Source organism: Manduca sexta, chromosome 11 (genome assembly GCF_014839805.1).
Source record: "Manduca sexta isolate Smith_Timp_Sample1 chromosome 11, JHU_Msex_v1.0, whole genome shotgun sequence".
Lineage (NCBI taxonomy): Eukaryota > Metazoa > Arthropoda > Insecta > Lepidoptera > Sphingidae > Manduca > Manduca sexta.
The window spans coordinates 9,514,548-9,533,512 of record NC_051125.1 but is presented as its reverse complement, the minus strand read 5'-3'; the positions used below and the strand labels follow the sequence as shown (position 1 = coordinate 9,533,512).

Sequence of the window (18,965 nt, the reverse complement as noted above, 5' to 3'; positions counted from 1 at the left end):
TTGTTGTCTATGACTTTTTATCTGTTTGCCTTCTTTTTTGTCTTTGGTAATTGCACAATTTCTTCTTTTTGGGAGTAGTACGAATAGGTTAGATTTTATTTTGGGGTTTTGTGCTTTGAAATCTAAAATAGAAGTAATAATTATTTTCAAATATGGCACAAAGTAAAATAAATGATATGGCAGGAAAGTTTGCCAAAGGCGGCCCACCTGGATTGGGTATAGGTCTAAAAGTAGTGGCTGTCGTCGGTGCGGCGGCCTATGGCATCTCTCAATCATTGTATACCGTTGAAGGTGGTCATCGTGCCATCATGTTTAACAGGATAGGCGGAGTGCAGCAACATGTCATGAGTGAAGGTATGCACTTTCGCGTTCCGTGGTTCCAGTATCCCATCATCTACGACATTAGATCAAGACCCCGCAAAATTTCCTCTCCTACCGGCTCCAAAGACTTGCAAATGGTGAATATATCATTGAGAGTTCTCTCACGCCCTAACTCCAGCACGCTGCCTACCATGTACAGACAACTTGGTACTGACTATGATGAAAAAGTGTTACCCTCTATTTGCAACGAAGTTCTTAAATCAGTAGTTGCTAAATTCAATGCTTCCCAGCTTATCACGCAACGTCAGCAAGTATCCCTGCTCATTAGGCGAGAACTGGTGGAACGCGCAGCTGATTTCAACATAATTCTTGATGATGTATCTCTCACCGAGCTAAGTTTTGGCAAAGAGTACACTGCTGCTGTTGAAGCTAAACAAGTAGCACAGCAGGAGGCTCAGCGTGCCGCTTTCGTGGTTGAAAGGGCTAAGCAGGAGCGCCAACAGAAGATTGTGCAAGCCGAGGGAGAAGCTGAAGCTGCAGAGATGTTGGGTAAAGCTATGGGAATGAACCCTGGATACTTGAAATTAAGGAAAATCCGTGCAGCTCAAAGCATTTCAAGAATGATTGCACAATCTCAAAATAGAGTATTCCTCCCTGGCAACAGTTTGATGATCAACCTGCAGGACCCCACCTTTGACGACTTGTCGGAGAAACTCACCAAGAAGAAGTAACATGAGGATGAGAGTGTGTGCGCTGAAGGGCTGAAGCCAGCGACCACTCTTACAGATGAAGCCGCTGTTATAATCAGTGGTGCTACTTCAGTCGCAGTTTGAATGTTGCATTAATATAGGAAGCATTTCACAAAACAAACAAAATTATGATGTTCCACTTATATATGTTGCATTTTACGTTATTTAGTTATGTAGGTAACTTAGTGTGTATGTATGGTCAGATGATGGCAAAATAAAAACCTTAAAAATATTATGACTTTTATTGCAAACTTTTACATTTTTCACATATTCATTTTGATCATTGTATAAAGGACAAAATTCCATAATACTTTTTTAAGTTATTGAGGATTGATAATAACTAGGTTAAGTGGAACAGAGTTATTACATAATCTGGTATATGCTGGCTAGTAATGTTGTTTGGTGTAGGTATTTAATTAATTCCCTTATATGTATTAGGTATAGAGAAGGATATGAAGCTTAAGTTTAAAAAAGAAATCTAAATTAGGAGATGTATCTATGGAAGTATAATTTATATATAAAATATATTTAGGAAGTCACAGAAAAATTAAGTATATTATATATGACAAATAGATATTTGATAAGACAAATTTTATTAAATAATCCAGCTATATCTCGGAAGACATTATTTTATTTAAATTGAGACATTGTTAACTTGTGTAGTGTGTAAGATACTAAAAAAGCCTTGACAGCTTAAGTATGTATTGATAATTGAATTCAGCCTATTATTGTTCCAGTATCTATAGCTGGTCAATAAATTTTAGGTATCAATAATTTCTATTTATATAGAATAAATTCTAGAAAATGTGTTCTTATTAGAATACAAAGCAGTACAAATATAAATGATCCCATTCTAATGTATTTTTCAGTGACTGCAAAATTATAGCTACCGTAGCTGACTATAAACACTGAAACATTACACAGCACTCCAGACACTTTAGATGGTGAGTTTCATAATGATCAGTAATTACATGGGTTTACCTAAAATGGACTTAAATCCTGGACGCTAAAGTGTTTGTAGATTACTGCTTGATGGCAGAAATATACAAACTAAAGATTTGTGCAAGCAAACAAGAATGTACCTACAATAAATTATCAATAAATCTTTATTCCGGGGAAAATAAAAGAAGTTTTTACGCAATAATAATTTAATAGGCAACTAAACAATTCCGTATTTATTATTCAATAATTTACTTCTTCAGTGCAGAAGGTTGGGGTAATCTGTACTTTGCCATCTCAATTTCAGCCTCGAAGAAGCTAGTATTATCATAACAGAAGTACTCAGGAACTTTATAAGCTCCTGATTTACTGGGATCCACGCCAGGGCCGACTGGTTGGGAAGCTGGATGTACCACGGCACTACTAAGCCCAGGAACATCGGGAATTCCTGGAGCACTCGATGCTGGTGGTGGTGGCTGTGCAGGTGCAGATGTCCCTTGGCTACTTCCTGAAGTTTCACTATAATATCTTACCAAAAGACGGAACGTATTGTTCCTTATTGCTAATCGAGAATAATTCATCATAATCTTTGTTATTACACAACCACAATACTCATTTAAGACTTGACATGAAGGAATGTCATATTTTTTAATCTATTTTTACAAAATGTCAAATAATAAAAACAGATAAAAATTTAAAAGACCGAATTATGTATTTAAATCAAAAACATAAATGTAAAATATTTATAAAATAAAGCTTGTGTTAAATTACATTTAAATTAAGAAACCAGTGATGATATTCTAAAATAAAAAAAAAAAATCACCGATCGTTAAACAGCCATACTTGACTTTCGTGGTATGTTGCTTCTATTATGTCTATGGTTCTTTTTCACGACTGTTTTGGATAGTTTACCTACCTTGCTTATATTGCCGATTTTTCGGTCTAAAAGTGGAATATGTGTATGGTTTTTACGTGTAATCTATATTACAACGTATAATAATGTGTTACAACTATATTTAGGACTGTTTACCTAATAAAATCCCGTAAAACACAAGGTTCAGCCATTTACATGAAAGGTGAGTACAAAAAATTGGCACCTCTACATTTTTTCTGAAACCTAGGTTCCTCCGTTATGTTGATGATAAATCATCAAATTATTAACGAACCTGTGTTTCATAATTAGTTAGTTTGTTTTACTTGACGAATAATATTTTATGCATACAACGCTGTATATGTTATAGTTCATATATATACTTATTTGCCGCTATTTCGTTCTATAAACTTATGTATATAGAGCGATAACCCGACCAAGTTGAATAGGTCATGCTCACGAGAATATGCTACGTTCCTTTTTACGTTGAACTCACAACATCCCATTGATTTTCTTAGTTTTACTGGAAAATTAAATGTGTAGAACGTGAACGAACTATGTACGTTTGTTAAATTATATGTCATTATTAAGCTAACTCATTATTTGAATTTTAAATAAATAAAAGCTATTCTTTTAACAAGTGAGTTTATATTATGAAAGAAAGTTTCTTGAAATTGGAACGTTTTAGTCTATGGTTTTTTATATTTATTTGCAATTTGATTATCGTTGCGGTGTTAAGTTTTTTTGTTGTTAATTACGAAATATATAATAAAGTTCAATTTTGTTATGTGATTAAGTTTTTATCTTAGACCCTGGGATTACATTATTTGTGTGTTAAATGTACGATCGACCTTATTAAAATTACGAGTATACTGTGAAATGGCGGCTGAAGCGCCCATCTGCGATGTGTTAAGCGAGGCAATGGAATATTTATCTAAACTGGGAGCAAATCTTAGAACCCGCACGGAAAACTTAAAAGAACGGAAGATAAACAAAGATAAGTTGAAAAATGCTCACGCTGTTCAAAAAGCGGTAAGCAAAGTACTTCTAATCTGTGAATTGTCAAAAAAATCTCTCGAGAATGTCGAAAAAGAAGTAAAAAAGATACAAAAACGTGTAGACTATTCGCAAGCACCGGTTAATGGCGGGAAAAGTGTTAGCAGTGATGAAAAGAAATATAGTTTTCAATACCGTTCGCAAACATTAAAAATAGCTACTAAAATACCAATAAAGCATTATTTCTCACCAAAAGTACATGCCAGAAAAATGTCTATAGCTATGCAAGATAAATATCCCGTTTATTATGATTGCAAATTATATAGACAGCGGCGAAAGATGGAAAAGAAAAAGTCTGAAAATGAAAGAAAACCACATGAAATTACATCTAAAAAACGTATCGAACATAACAATGAATATGATAAGGACAAGACAGAAGATGAAGAAACTATACATAAGTCAAATGTCAGTGATAATGTTAATTGTGATAATTATGATGAGCAAAATGGTAATAAAAATGAAACAAATCAGTTACATATATCTGATGCTGTGGAAGTTGAAGGGGTTCCCAATAAATTGCTGGAAGATGATAGTATTTTAACAGAAAAAGATAGTTTAAATGATCAAGCTAATTCAGCGGATATTGAAAAGGACAGTGCCATCAAAAGTGACCAGCAAAAATGTCATATAAAAGATATACATGATGAAATTATAAACCAATCCATACTGCGACACAAGAAGAAAAAAAGACCTGAATCCAATCAAAAACGTACAGACATTGTAGAGAATGGTGACAGTCACACTGAAAATGTACAGGATGATAAATCTCAAGAAGCAACTGAAAATAATATAGCAGATTTGATTCCAAGTGACAAAAGTATAGATATAGTGGATAAATCACCACCACATAAGAAAAGAAAATTACCATTTGTGTTTGAGTCTGAATCAGATTGTGATACCTCTCCTACAAAGACACTAGATTCAGATAATGAAAAGCGTAACAAAGACACTTCCGAATCAAAATGTGACGGACAAGATATAACACCTGAATTAAATTCAGAGGATGCAAAAAAGCCAAATATGATAGACTTGGATGACACAACCACAAAAGATATTTGTGAATCTAAATCAAATGAAGGACCCACAAAACCCTACATTAAATGTGTCAATATATCAAAATTACTCAAACCCAGTGTGAATTTACTGTCTGATATACCTGTTAGTGAAAAACTATCAAACAAACATGATTCAAACTTTCTGTTAAAAGAAAAAAATAACAAATCAAAATTAATAGTTCAAAAACCATCTATTGATAATAAAGATAATGTCTTAAATAGAAAAAGTATGGAGGACGATTACTGGGATAGAAAACGAAATGAAGTTAGAAATTTTAAACCAAAAGAATTAAAAATTAGTTTATGCCAGCTACCAAAATTAACCGATGACTTATTAAATTTACATAAAATAAAAGTAATTACTCAGCATGGCTCTGTTGTTGCATTACGTAATGATAGTGACAGTACAAAAGAAGATAACATCAAGAATGTAAAAAAGGCTCTATTGAATGATTCTGATTCAGAGGATTCAGTAAATAATCCAAGTAAACCTGATAAGACACAAAACAGAAAGGATAAGGCGTCGTCTCTAGCACTCGACAACAATACAACCAATGAAGACAAGATATCTAAAGAAAATGAAAATATAAAAAGTGCCCTTTTAAATGATTCTGATTCAGACCAAAATAAAAAAACCAATATAGTAAGTGAATTACCAAAAAATCCGGAAAATGGAATCAATCAATCTGATGGAAGTCAAAAAGAACAAGACAAGGAACACAGTCCTACTAAAATAAAACAAGCATTATTGATCTCGTCTGAGGACAGTGATAAGTCAGAAATTGATAAATTCAAACAAAAAATCAAAAATAGGCTGCAACTACACAAAAAGCGTGTAATGCAGAGTATGAAAGCCAAGAAAATGCTTCTCACATATTCTTCTAGCTCTGATGATGAAGAAAATAAAAAAAAATCTGATTTAGATGCAAAAACACATAAACGGAAGCGAAAAAAGTCTCTGATATCATCATCGGAGAGCACTAAACATGATAGTGACCAGAATTCTAACTCCAAAAAGGTTTCTACAAGAGAAATTGCGGATAACAATGATGCGGAGAATTGTGCAAAAAGAGCTGAAGACAAAGGACAATCAGCCATCAGTAGTGACAAGGTTAGGAAAAGTAGATAAAGTAATAAAAAAGTGCATTTTGTATTTTAAAGTAACCATACCGATAGGTGAAAGGGCTAACTTTTTGAAAAAAATTAAATTAGTCCAAAATACTCAAGACAAATGTGTTAATTCCAACAATGGTCAAAAATATCTTGTTATGTCAATTAGCCTTTCATCTGTTGGTATACAAAAGCTATAATTTGTTCAATTGATCTGTTATGTCCTTAAGGATACAAGTATAGATATAAGTAATATGTTGTAATGTATAATTTTATGATTGGTATTCATGAAATACATCATTGAATGATTTGTGTTTGTTTTACTACAAAAACAATTTAGAAAATAAATATTTTTTAAATTACATTTTGTGAACACAAAACATACAGCTTCAGTTTAAATTATGCGTAAATAATGATTTATATAAAAAAAAAGAAAGGGCAAACATGCTGAGAAAGTGAAAGTAAACACAAACCCCATTAATTGCAGATGGTCCGTTCTAAGGCGAAACCCGGAAGCAGCATCAGTCATAACTCGGACACACAGGATATAAATGACAAAGATATTGATCGGTAAATATTTCATATGAGGGTTTGTGGGACACATTGCATGGGTATAGTTAATGAAAACGTAAAATTCTAATAGTAAATTAGTATAGGCATATGTTAACATAAAAAAGATAACTAAAAAAGTCACAGATATTTCGATCATATGGTCTGTGGACCAAATATAAATTTAAATGTGTAAAATCATAAACATAATTTAACCATTACAATTATCCGAGAGTTTATAGCAAAATTTTGTGGTAACAATAAACATTTTTCAGTGATAACATTTAAATTTTAAAAATATTTGTAGTGCAAATTATGCCCTGTTGAACCCAATGTCATTACCACAAATAATTACTCCTTAAATTTACATTTTTTCTGTTTACTTTACTCTTTTTCTCTGTTAACAAGTAAAATAAATCTTAGATATAAAAAATTATGAATTTACCAAAATAGAACCAAAATCTAAATAAGTGACTGAAACATCTAATTAAATGTACTTATTTAACACAAAGATTACATTAAAATGTAACCCGCTTGTAGAAAATCTAGATCAATGTGTGAGTCATTACAATGTATTACAATAAAACTTGTATAAAATGTAAACTGCTTTATTATATTCACAAATCACAGTTTTGTCCAATTTTCTAGATATTTACGTATTGTGTAGTTAAATACCTAAATACAAAACAATGTTTTATACAGGATCCTAATAAAATATTCATTGGAGATGCGTTTACATTTTAACAAGTTTTATCGACATAACAATTTTTGCAATCAAACAAGTTCCAGTCGTTAGTATTTATAGGTTACCCAAATAAATACCAATTTCCATCCATAATTCCCTAAAAAAATCTAGGAGGCCCAAAATACCCCTTTCATTTTGCTTCTCCTTTCTTCTATTTTAAATTCAACGTAAGACCTCTAACCAACCGCTAATTTCTACCTCTGTCGTCAAACAATAATGTGCAAATACTGTTCCCCAGTTGGAAGAAAATTGTAGCCAACAAATTTACATGGCTTTACTTAGAGCCATATCAAATTGGGTCGGTATCTTACGATAGTTTCTATTTAAGGTTAAGGTCCATTTTTCATACATTTTGTTTCACCTTTAATCTGGGTAACTAAACAAGTATTGACAAGTAAAGAATTTAAATTCACGTCTAGTTAGTGATTAGTTCTCGCAGTTGAAAGAAAAACGTAAAAATAATTAATATGCATGGATATTTCGGCCTTTAAAATTTCGTCGTATTAAATTTTTGAGAGTTTTATTTTGTGTGAGTTTGAGTATTGTGGCTGCTGTTTATGGGGTAGTATCGCTGACCATCGGGAGAGCTACCGGCTCTTCTCGTTATTCAGTTGTATATCAAAAATTACTATGCCAGTGTGGAACTAACTCCTACTGGCCTATATTATGTTATTAAATATCTTATTAGGTATAACATATCTGTTATTTACTTTGCTGACTGTCGCTCCCTATATATATATATTGTTTTGTACAAGTAAATGACGCGCAAGCCGCTTGCCTGACGGTATGGGTCATGGGGTCCATGTGAATAGAGACTAGAGCAACACCATTCAGAACTTCGACTTAGAAAGCATTGCACTGGACCACACTAAGTTCATTACCCTGAGTGACAAAAGACCGATTATTTCTTCTTTTATATTATACTTATATCGATTATCTATCGGTGATTTTGCCAATGTCGACAAAATACTTATGACTAGTCTTATAATTTCCTTCAAATCAGAACACAATTATCCTTGCACAATTCTCTATCGCAGCAAGTTAAAAAAAATAATTGTTAGTACATTGTGGTAGTACTTATCCATGAGAATTCTTAGGGTTGTTTTAAGAGATACTACTCAATTTCACTCTAAAGAGAAATACCGGCGACCCTGTCTAATTAAAATCAGTATCTTAAGTTATTGCCTATTTATCAACTTTATCTCATACAAGATCTTAAGTGACAGTATAAAACGGATTTTGCTAGTTGAGTTTATTAAACAACGCTGACTCAGCTGAGAACAAGCTCTTAAATGTCAACTTAGGCTTTGTTTATTAAATAGTTCAATATAATAAATGTCAACTTGAGATCTGTCTCAAAGATGAGGTTGAGTTATTAATACGGTCCTATCTTACGGAAGATGTAACTAGTGAACAAACTATAGTTGCAATTTTAAAATCTTTGTGCACTTATTAACGGGCAAACAACTTGAGCACACCATCGCGTAGTGGGATCTATTTTTATACGTAAGTGTAGCTACATTTACAATATACTACACTTATAAGATTTTCAATTTGTACCGCCATATTAAGCCATATCTAATTACTTGTACAGGTTGGCGAATTTAGACAGTTTGGACAAGCCGCGTCGACGGCACAGCACGGCGTCGGACAATGGTGACGGATTGAGTAGGAGTAATACGACCAGGAAGAATTCCACCACAACCACGATGGGTGAACACATTCTGAAAGCGGAGAATAGCTCCGAGGTGCCCTCCGCTGACGAGAACGACAGTATAGGCGCTGAGGAAGGTATATTGATATTGCGCAGAATGTGTGGCCGTGTTATATCTTCGTGAAATTAGCGTGGAATGGTATTCTGGTTGCCAATTGCTATTACCTAGAGATGGATAGGACATGACATGAAAAAGAGTTTGTAAGAATAGCCCCATTTTAACATTGAGCCGGTACAATGTCCTACTTCAAATGAGGCGAGGCGTTTCAATGCGCGCCTTACAGTATTTGGTAATGTTAACACTCAAAATACTTCCCTCTCGCTCGCGACTCGGAACGCAGTACCATAATGTTCATTGTAAAATAACGTCCTATTGTAATTTGTAGCATGCGGTTCTCTACCTCTCTGCCCTCGTCCTATAGTTAACCACGGAGAATGAGTAACGCGACTGCCGCGACATAAAGTTTAAAGTAGTACAATATATAATTTGTAGCCACTCTTACATTTTGACGTCATGTAACAAATGTATCGCCCCTTTATGTCCTACTCAACATTACTATTGTCTTAAACGCGACGCGTTGCATTACGTGCTTGTTGCGCGCTGATAAAATAACATGTTACATAGAAAACCAGACCCCTACATAAACAGAATAGCGGTATTTTCAATTATACTTATATTTATTTCTTTTTACGATATAAGTAAACAATTAATTGTAGTTGCCTTGGGCTTTGTGGATATTTCATATGCTTATACAAGGAAACAAGATAAGGAATGTTGCTCGTATCCACAGCAGCGTTTTGTGGTATTTTAAATTTGTAAATGAAATAATAAGACTTTAATACATTGCGTGTTGAATAAACGAAACAAGTCAGCATATGATTGTATATATTATTGATATTCCATTAAAAAACTATTATTAGATCAAAATATTTTTTTATTAAATTGAAATAAATCTAAACTAACATTTATTTATCTCTCGTTTTATTAAATGTAGGTACTTCAATGTAAAATGTCGTGTTCTACAGAGTACCCGCCGCAGATACCCATGGACCTGAACAACGGCATCGGCCACATGTCCAAAGACGACCTGCTTGGCGAGAGCGACTCGTCCGTCTCCAATGAAAACAAACACTCTGAGGTATTTGCTTTTTTTTTCATTTATATTTAATCCCCATAACAACTCTTAAAAGAGATTAGTTCCCCGTTTTTGTCCTTGATTTAATGCAGTTTATTATCATTTGATTCATGCAGTTTTTAATTGTTATGACGTGAGATATATGCGCCATGTTTTTGTACATCATACGCTTAGACAACACGTATTTTTTATATATTTTGATGTATCATACACTAGATAACATACGCTAGTACATGTATGTTGTGAACGCGCTTTTATATCGCGCGTCTATCTTTTGTCATCTGAACGAGGTCTTAGTTTCAAAGAAATTCGAATTTGACATCCAGCGTTGTCGCCCGATTGCCTGTTCTAACAATCTAATGTTACTATATTTAGAGCAAAATGAATTTGTTAGTAACTGAATGACTTATTTTCTCATATGGTAAAAGCAATTCAAGTTCAAGTTCGTCCCAATTGGGCGGTCTCAATTAATTCTCAAATCTCATAGCTTTTGTTTGGTTTCAGAATTCTCTCGAATCAGAAGAAGAAAAGTAAGTATTTTATAAATGAAATAACATATTTTATTTATCATATTGGCGAATAAAGTTGCACTTACGCTACGTCAAAACAAGCTATAAGAATAGTTATTATTACTCAATAACATTGCAATTTTTTTTTGTTAGTCCATTTAGGCTATAAGGTATGAATTACCTTTCTATACCGTGGGAAAACTGTGCAAGTCCAATTTGTATTATGTAGTAGGTATTAAAACGTGAAAAAAATGTATAGTGTGTAGTGTGTGTGATTCATATTTTTAGGTTATTATTTTGATGAGTAATATTGGTTTATGCGTTGTAGGTACATAAGCGCTGCTTTTGAAATTCTACATGGGGGGGGGGGGGGGGGGGGGGTAAGTGGTCAAGAAACAGGAAAGAGTCTAGATATAGGCATGTGACGTCATCAGGGATTATGATATATGCGAAAGAAAGAGATGAAACGAAATACCCCACTACGCGCCAACTCCTGTACATAGCAATATTTGAAATATACATAACAGCTTCATTACTTAACTAATTATAGTGCTGTTTTCACAGAATAGTTGTACGTATTATGTTACATATATGCAAGAATGCACAAAATCGAACATAGGTAAATAACCTATTTATAGTGTTGGGTGGTAGGATATTTGTATCTTTCCGAATAGCAACCACCGTATACGAGGTGTAGAAACCGCCACAGTGGCCCACATGTTTCGGTTTACAGGATCAGCCTACATAAACCCAATTTCAAATAATAATAATAATAGCCTTTATTCAGACACATAATTTACAAAGCATGTTAGTAGTTGTAAGTCTAGGTGTTAGTTACTAGACATCGACATCTCGGTCTGTTTGCCCCACTTTGGCAAAGGCCTCCTCCAATTCTTGCCATTTTATCCTGTCGAGCGCTGTTCTGGTCCATGTTTTCCCCGCTGTTATCTTAACATCGTCTTCCCATCTTCGTAACTGCCTGACCGGTTTACGTTTTGCATTTCTGGGATACCAAAATAGAATGCTTTTGTTCCATTCCATTTCCAATTTCAAATAGGCCGACATAATTATATCGACTGACGAGGAATACACATCTTTCGCCAGTCAACATTATCTGGACGATCCATTTGCTATTAGATGTAGAAAGGGCAATTAGCTGTGACCGTATAAGAAACATGTTTATATCCACAGTGTAAAACTGAAGCGCCGTAAAGCGAACGCAATATCGTCCGACTCGGAGGCGGGTTCGTCGCGTAAAAAGAACCAGGCCGGCGAGAGACTGAGCGACTTCGAGGACTCTGAAGATGAGAACTCGGAGCCGGGCAAGAAGAGTAAGAGAAAGAAGAGAGGCAGTGAGAGTGACGCTTCCGCCTCCAGCGACGACGGATCGTAAGATGTTACACTTTATTGCAAATTGTAATACAAATTATAGAGAGACAAATACAATTGCCTGATAAGGAAAATATAAAACTTGTTAGTGGACGCACCTTTTTCGTTTTAAAGCTGACGTCATTACAATAAATTAGTTCCATATTTTACCACAACATGGCGAGGTTTAATTTCCTTGTTCCAGGTTTTAGTTTCCAGGCTATATATTCTTAATTGCAACATTCTAAAAATCTCAAAACAACCTCCATTTGAAAGTAGTTATGAATTAAATCCTAAATCATGTAATCACATCCCTTGCACTATAAATGTAAACATCCTATATAAGCATTCAATTTGGTGTGATGTTCATAAAGTTTTAAAGATTTCTCTAGATAAAGATTATCATGGCGTTAGCAGGCTATAGACATTAGGTACACTCCGTGTACTTACTGGGCTCAGCTATAAACCACTTTAATTTCTGTGGAGAAAGAGGAAAACTAAAAAGTGTTTATAAGAGTAGGCGAGGATATATATTCGGATACCAAAAATGTATTAAAATAATTTTGTATCGTTAGGTCGCGGCTTCGCCCGCGTGAAGCAGTTTCCAGGAATAAAAACTTGCGTCTTTTCCAGGGTCTCCAACTATCTCCTATCAATTTTCGTCAAAATCCGTTCAGTGATTTTGGAGTATGTCGCGTTCAAACAGTCCCGGTGGGGGACATTGTTTTACTTTGTTATGATTAGAGAACTGTTTTCTACATTAAAATTATAATTAATATTCCAGTAAGAAAAAACGACGTCGCATAAAGCAAATGAATGACAGCGACCTCTCAGACTCTGATGGCGAAACCGAAGGCAGGAATAAACATGGACGAAAGAATATACGTAAGGTGAGTGTTTTAGCAGTGATTTTAAGAATATACAATAAAAAACTCGAGGCATTAAACCTATCATAACTTAATTATAAAATTATATTTGGAACAACCAATAGGTTAGCCGTTAAAGAGGATGTAAACAACTGATATGGCGACTGTTATTTAAAAATACTTGTACAAACTCCATTTTAATTTAAACAATAAAATTATATCTAAACTCTAACAGTACAGGGTCTGATTTCCTTCAGCCGATTCAGTATCAACTGTTGCCGGATTTCCCAATACAATACAAAAAAAATATATATATATATTATATTTGTGTATTTTGATAAACCTCTTTGTATTTTTTTACAATTATGAGTAATTATGTACAATAATAAATATTAATTTATATTATACTTTATCTGCACTTCATTACACAACAATAACTAACACAATAGTAGTGATGACTATTTTCTTCCAGGAGATAGAAATATAATGTCAATAGTATTTATAATAAATTTCTAATAGATAGCTTGAAATACGTCTTTCCCTATAATAACACATTAATAATACCAAATATAAACATTTTGATCATCTTGATTTTTTCTTTGACAGGTCATGGGCAAAAATCAATTGGAAGAAGCGACGAAGAAAGCAGCCAGAGAAGAGAAGGAAAGGATTGCACGTATTGCGGAAAGACAGAAATTGGTAAGTAACAGCATATTATTGTGTTATAAAAATATTTGAAAAATACTTTATACAGGATGGGTTTTTTATTTATTTATTTAAGAACCTCCAACAAAGGATACACGGCATATAATAAATACAATGTCGTAATATTGGTACAATTAACAATGTGACGTGCCTCTTCAATTATAGGAGACCACAGCATGCAAATTTATATATTAAATTATTTATTTATTTTTTAGATTGGATTGCATCACAAAATATTTATAACGATTTCTTATGTTGTCGCGAATTTTATACATTGACTTAAAACAATTTTTCACATTTTATCGCGGTTTTTTTATCCCATACTTTTCTCTAGACGTCTCGATGACTTTGCAGCCTTCGTGGTCACGGGGGGACTGGATTGTTGGTTATCCGAAAAGTCAAAGTTACAATATCTGCCTTGATTTTACAAGTATACAAGTATTTTTGCTTTTGACGGTGCGATCTGGACAGGGCATGAGCTCACATGTCTTGAAGTTCAGCAGCCGGTCTTTTGGGTTTTGATTCAATTAAATGTAGAAGAGGATATTCTCTATTGAAATTCGGATGTTTCTTAATTCCAATAGCCTCGCGAATCATTTTAGGTAGGAATCGGTATTTTTTGACAAGGATTTATGCTTTGCCCAATTAAAATTAGCCAAGCAAAAAAGAATGTGGGATCCCGCGCAAAAGAACGCGCTCTACGAAGTCTAAAGTTGCTAAATACTTCGAAGAAAGTTCCAATTATTATCTGCGACTCGACTGGTTAAAAGTTGCGTAATAAATTAGATATATGTATATAAATGTGTCTCAACCTGTTTAAACCTGGTAAATTGTCTTGCACATATAGGCTATTGAGTCTACCAACTCCCCATTATAGAATTAAACATAGAAAAAATCTAAGAAATCCAACCTCAATTGACAAGATTTAAAATTGCCAGTAACAGATATTTCAATACAGAAGTTCTGGGACCTCAGCTCATTGTTATAGTAAGATTTTGGTATTAAAACACAATGTGGTTCACAAATTATTACGAAGCAACTAACGGCGGTGGAACATAAAAATAATATTTTTAATTACCCACAATAACCAACAGTAATTATCCGTAGTAGATTTGTAACATATCCAGGGGCTATTTAACCAAGTTTCCTTGTACAATGGGTTACACAAGAATCTGTGTCATATAAACGGTTGTCGATGCTGATTCGAGTCCACGGTTAGACCCTTCCCAGCCATCTGGCTGGGGATCTCCCCAGCGCTCACAACACAACCACCTAGCACCTTGTATGCAATGTTATCATATTGTGTACACAGTATAACAACTTGGAATTCGACGAGTCCGGCAAGCCCGACGAGGTTGTCTTGGAGAAGGTGGTGCTGGACTTCGATCCTGACACCAAGGAGCCGCTGATCGAGGTCGACAGGGGGCTCGTCAAGAAGCTGAAGCCTCATCAGGTAATGGAGTTCTCGTTTTGTTAAGCAAACAAGCTTGTTCTTAATTATTGTTGATATCCTAATCAACGCAGTCAAAGGAATTTGGGATGGGTTATTAATTTAAGTATATAAGATTATAATTTAAAGAGAAAGGATTCAAAGGGATGGACCTCTGACAAACTCCGCTGATAGCACAAAATTTTATAGACAAGATTTTGCTTCGCGTCGATTTTTCTGGGATAAAAGTACTATTTAATTTTATCAGAACTGCTGTTTTGAACATAATAATAATAATAATAATATCAGCCCTGTATTATATACTTTGCCCACTGCTGAGCACGGGCCTCCTCTACTACTGAGAGAGATTAGGCCTTAGTCCACCACGCTGGCCTAGTGCGGATTGGTAGACTTCACACACCTTCGAAATTCCTATAGAGAACTTCTCAGATGTGCAGGTTTCCTCACGATGTTTTCCTTCACCGTTAAAGCGAACGATAAATTCACAAAGAATACACACATGATTTTTTTTAGAAAAGTCAGAGGTGTGTGCCCTTGGGATTTGAACCTGCGGACATTCGTCTTGGCAGTCCGTTCCACACCCAACTAGGCTATCGCCGCTTTTTATGTTTTGAACATACAGATAAATAAAACAATTTTACGACTTGTATAGCCTACTCTTTGTATGTTATGTTCTATCAGTGACGTGGTGTTTTATTTTCAGGCGAACGGTATAAAATTCATGTGGGACGCGTGTTTCGAAAGCGTTAAACGCATCAAGAAGGACAAAGGCTCGGGATGCATTCTGGCGCACTGCATGGGTCTTGGCAAAACTCTGCAGGTAAAGTTTATTTTGTTTATTAATCGTAGTTAAATAGAGGGAACTGAATTAATGCAGGAAGCAAATTAATTATAGTTATTTCAATATTGTTTTTGTTTTTACATTGTTTCCATAAAGATTACCGTAGTAATGATATTTATTAGTATATTGAAATATGGTTGACAGGCTTGTGTGATTTACTGTAAGAATTACAGTAATACGTCTTTTAATATATCTGCATTTCACATGTAAATATGTGTTACAATCAGTTATTTGTATCAAGTATCCGTATAAGGCTGAGATTACACTAGTGATTTTCGGACGAGTTCATAGTGAGGGAGAGCGACGCGAGCGCAAATCGTGTTCTTGACAAAATGGAATCCAGCTAGGATAAACATTGTTGTAATGCTGTTTGTTTACGAAAGTATATACAACTATGAATTTAGGAGAATCCGTTATTACCTAAGCGACTGAAAGAGCGCGACTACTATGTCCTTACAAACGAATAAAACTGACGTTAAGAAATATCGTAATTGTTTGCGAATATCAAAGTTTAATTTTAGCTGTACCATAAAAAAATTTAAGATATTAAGACATGCGTTAAAAATCTCCAGTTTCACTGAGAGTAGCTCAAAATAACTACAAGGTAGTATTATGCACAAGAGTACACAATGATGTCGCATGCAGCCAAATCGCACGCAATTCGCCAGCGTGACACAGCTGCAACACGCCACGAGGTGACTGTTCCTTCCGTATGTGGATGTGGTATAAGGTGCATGTTTGTGTGGCAGGTGATCTCGCTGGCGCACACGCTGCTGACGCACGGCGCGCTGACGGGCGTGCGGCGCGTGCTGGTGGTGTGCCCGCTGTCCACCGTGCTCAACTGGGTCAACGAGTTCCGCTTGTGGCTCAAGCACGCCGAGAACGACTTCCACGTCGACGTGTACGAGCTGTCCAGGTACACTACAACGCTATATACACGAAATAAAACTATTTTACGGACTTTATCGCGGTTTTTTATGTTATTATTTTCTCCCGACGTTTCGAAGACTTTGCAGCCTTCATGGTCACGGGGGGGACTGAGGCGTTGTTCATCCGTAAAGTCAAAATTACAATATTTACCTACATTTTTCAAATATACAACTTTTTTAAATTTTAGCTGTTGACGGTCCGATCTACGCAGAATGAGCTCACAGTGTCTTGAGGTCTGGCAGCCGGTCTTATTATTATTATTATTAACATTACTTTTTTAATTAATGTTCCATTGTCTTGGTTCGACTTAAATAGCTTGGTATCAACAAGTATAATCATCTTAATTTGTCTGTGTAAGAGTGTCGGAGCGGGAGATTACATACGTTACGTACTCAAGGTATTGTTCACCAACACAAATCTCTTTTGTTATTTTAACCATCCACAAGATCAAATTATTGAAACATTCCATTATTGACTGTTAAAACCACTATGACGGATCAGCCTTATTTATTTGGATATTTAATTATAATAATGAGTTACATAATTGTATGTGCTCATTGACAGCCTGTGACAGGAAGAAGGAGGGTGTTGCCACAAAACAAACGATTGACACAATTATCAAACATAGACAAACGATAATGTACAAATATAAATGTACCAATTTAACATTGACAAAAAATGAATATTCACAGACACAAACAGAACACGGACCGAGCGTCCCAGTTGGGGCAATGGTTCGAGTGCGGCGGCGTGTGCGTGCTCGGGTACGAGATGTTCCGCAACCTCTCCGCCGATAACGTCAAGAAGTTCAGGAAGAAGATGCTGAAGATATTCCAGGAGAGTCTAGTGGATCCAGGTCAGTGCGGCTAGATCTTACGTGATTATGCGATTTGCGGCTTCGAATTTAGGGTGGGAAGTGTGAGGGGCGGAGACTTGCTTGTGTATTTCAGATTTTTGTGAGTACTGTTGTGTTTGAAGAATCAAGTAGCAGTATCCGGAGCAGGATTTCTAAGATTATTATTATTAAAAAAAAGACTCGTGTTGCCGTTTTTCATACATTTAGTCACGCTTGTCTACGATTATTTTGAAGTTAACACGCGCGAAATGTTATATTGTATTTTAATTCCAAATGGGCTGACGGGCTCTATTATAATTTCCGTATCAAAATTTACTCAAACAAAACCATTACGTTAACCGTACTATAAGGCATAAATTCATGCTATGTGTACTAGACAATCTAAAAAAAAATATTTTTTATCTTATTACTGAGTAAAAACATGGATTATCTTGGAATTACTACTGGGGAATGTGGTGCAAAACAAAATTTTTTTGTAACACAATATACAATATATGAATAGCCTTAACAGTCGACATTTGATATCACTGCCTACCATTAGATTGCGTATTTGCAGGTCCGGATTTAGTGGTGTGCGACGAGGGTCACTTGCTGAAGAACGAGAAGACGAGCCTCTCGCAGTCGATGAACAGGGTGAAGACGCGGCGCAGGATTGTCCTCACCGGCACGCCGCTGCAGAATAATCTTAAAGAATGTTAGTACATCAAAAAAAATCAATTAATTAAATTGATAGAACTGAACAAAAGATTAATTTGACTAGAAGGTATTATATTTGTTCACATTTTCCCCAAATATAGTACATCATAATACAGGCTTGCAAATTATGGCCTTAATGTAAGTTAAACACTGCTTAAAATCATTTTACAGGGACGGTTTGGCTGGCCTAGTCGCAAAAAAGGTCAGACAATAAATCAAGAGATTTTTTAAATAAATGTAGGGACACACAGTATGAATTTCATAGAATTTGTATTTTACTGAATTTACATTATTTAGGTGCGCAGGAGCGCGCGCCAGCGTTCGTTAGTCGCCTCGTCACGCGCTTAATTAGCGCATGTAACTGCTGACAAAACCGTACAAATTATAGTATTAAGTGTTTTGATATTTAAGGACCAATGTAAATTTACGAATGAATCACACCAGAATTTTTATTTGCAACCTTTTGAGTCAAGTGGAACATTACAATGAACATTCAGAA

The 18,965-nt window shown here is 35.0% G+C and overlaps 2 protein-coding genes across 5 annotated transcripts in view; both read left to right on the top strand.

The window, feature by feature from the left end:
- The first annotated feature begins 41 nt into the window (after window positions 1-41).
- LOC115453016 (prohibitin-2) lies at window positions 42-1,302 on the top strand. Its single transcript, XM_030181649.2, has one exon. It carries the CDS (start codon window positions 153-155, stop codon window positions 1,050-1,052), a length of 900 nt encoding a protein of 299 aa, XP_030037509.1. The 5' UTR covers window positions 42-152; the 3' UTR covers window positions 1,053-1,302.
- Window positions 1,303-2,871: 1,569 nt separating this feature from the next.
- The window catches only part of LOC115453025 (transcriptional regulator ATRX homolog), a 27,047-nt gene continuing 10,953 nt past the window's right edge, over window positions 2,872-18,965 (top strand). Inside the window, exons 1-13 of one of the 4 annotated variants that reach the window (XM_037437379.1) lie at window positions 2,872-3,085; window positions 6,589-6,671; window positions 8,990-9,186; window positions 10,136-10,248; window positions 10,750-10,775; window positions 11,946-12,143; window positions 12,907-13,012; window positions 13,595-13,687; window positions 15,006-15,146; window positions 15,847-15,963; window positions 16,734-16,900; window positions 17,607-17,770; window positions 18,327-18,464. In XM_037437379.1, coding sequence (XP_037293276.1) covers window positions 6,589-6,671; window positions 8,990-9,186; window positions 10,136-10,248; window positions 10,750-10,775; window positions 11,946-12,143; window positions 12,907-13,012; window positions 13,595-13,687; window positions 15,006-15,146; window positions 15,847-15,963; window positions 16,734-16,900; window positions 17,607-17,770; window positions 18,327-18,464 — 1,543 coding nt within the window. In that variant the 5' untranslated portion in view covers window positions 2,872-3,085. Of the gene's footprint in view, window positions 3,086-3,116; window positions 6,103-6,588; window positions 6,672-8,989; window positions 9,187-9,664; window positions 9,766-10,135; window positions 10,249-10,749; window positions 10,776-11,945; window positions 12,144-12,906; window positions 13,013-13,594; window positions 13,688-15,005; window positions 15,147-15,846; window positions 15,964-16,733; window positions 16,901-17,606; window positions 17,771-18,326; window positions 18,465-18,965 lie in introns of those variants that run through there. The other 3 variants (XM_030181660.2, XM_037437378.1, XM_037437380.1) reach the window with 3 other exon arrangements.

Excerpts from the sequence above, each read along its gene's own strand:
- LOC115453016 (XM_030181649.2), top strand. The coding sequence starts at position 153 with ATGGCACAAAGTAAAATAAATGATATGGCAGGAAAGTTTGCCAAAGGC.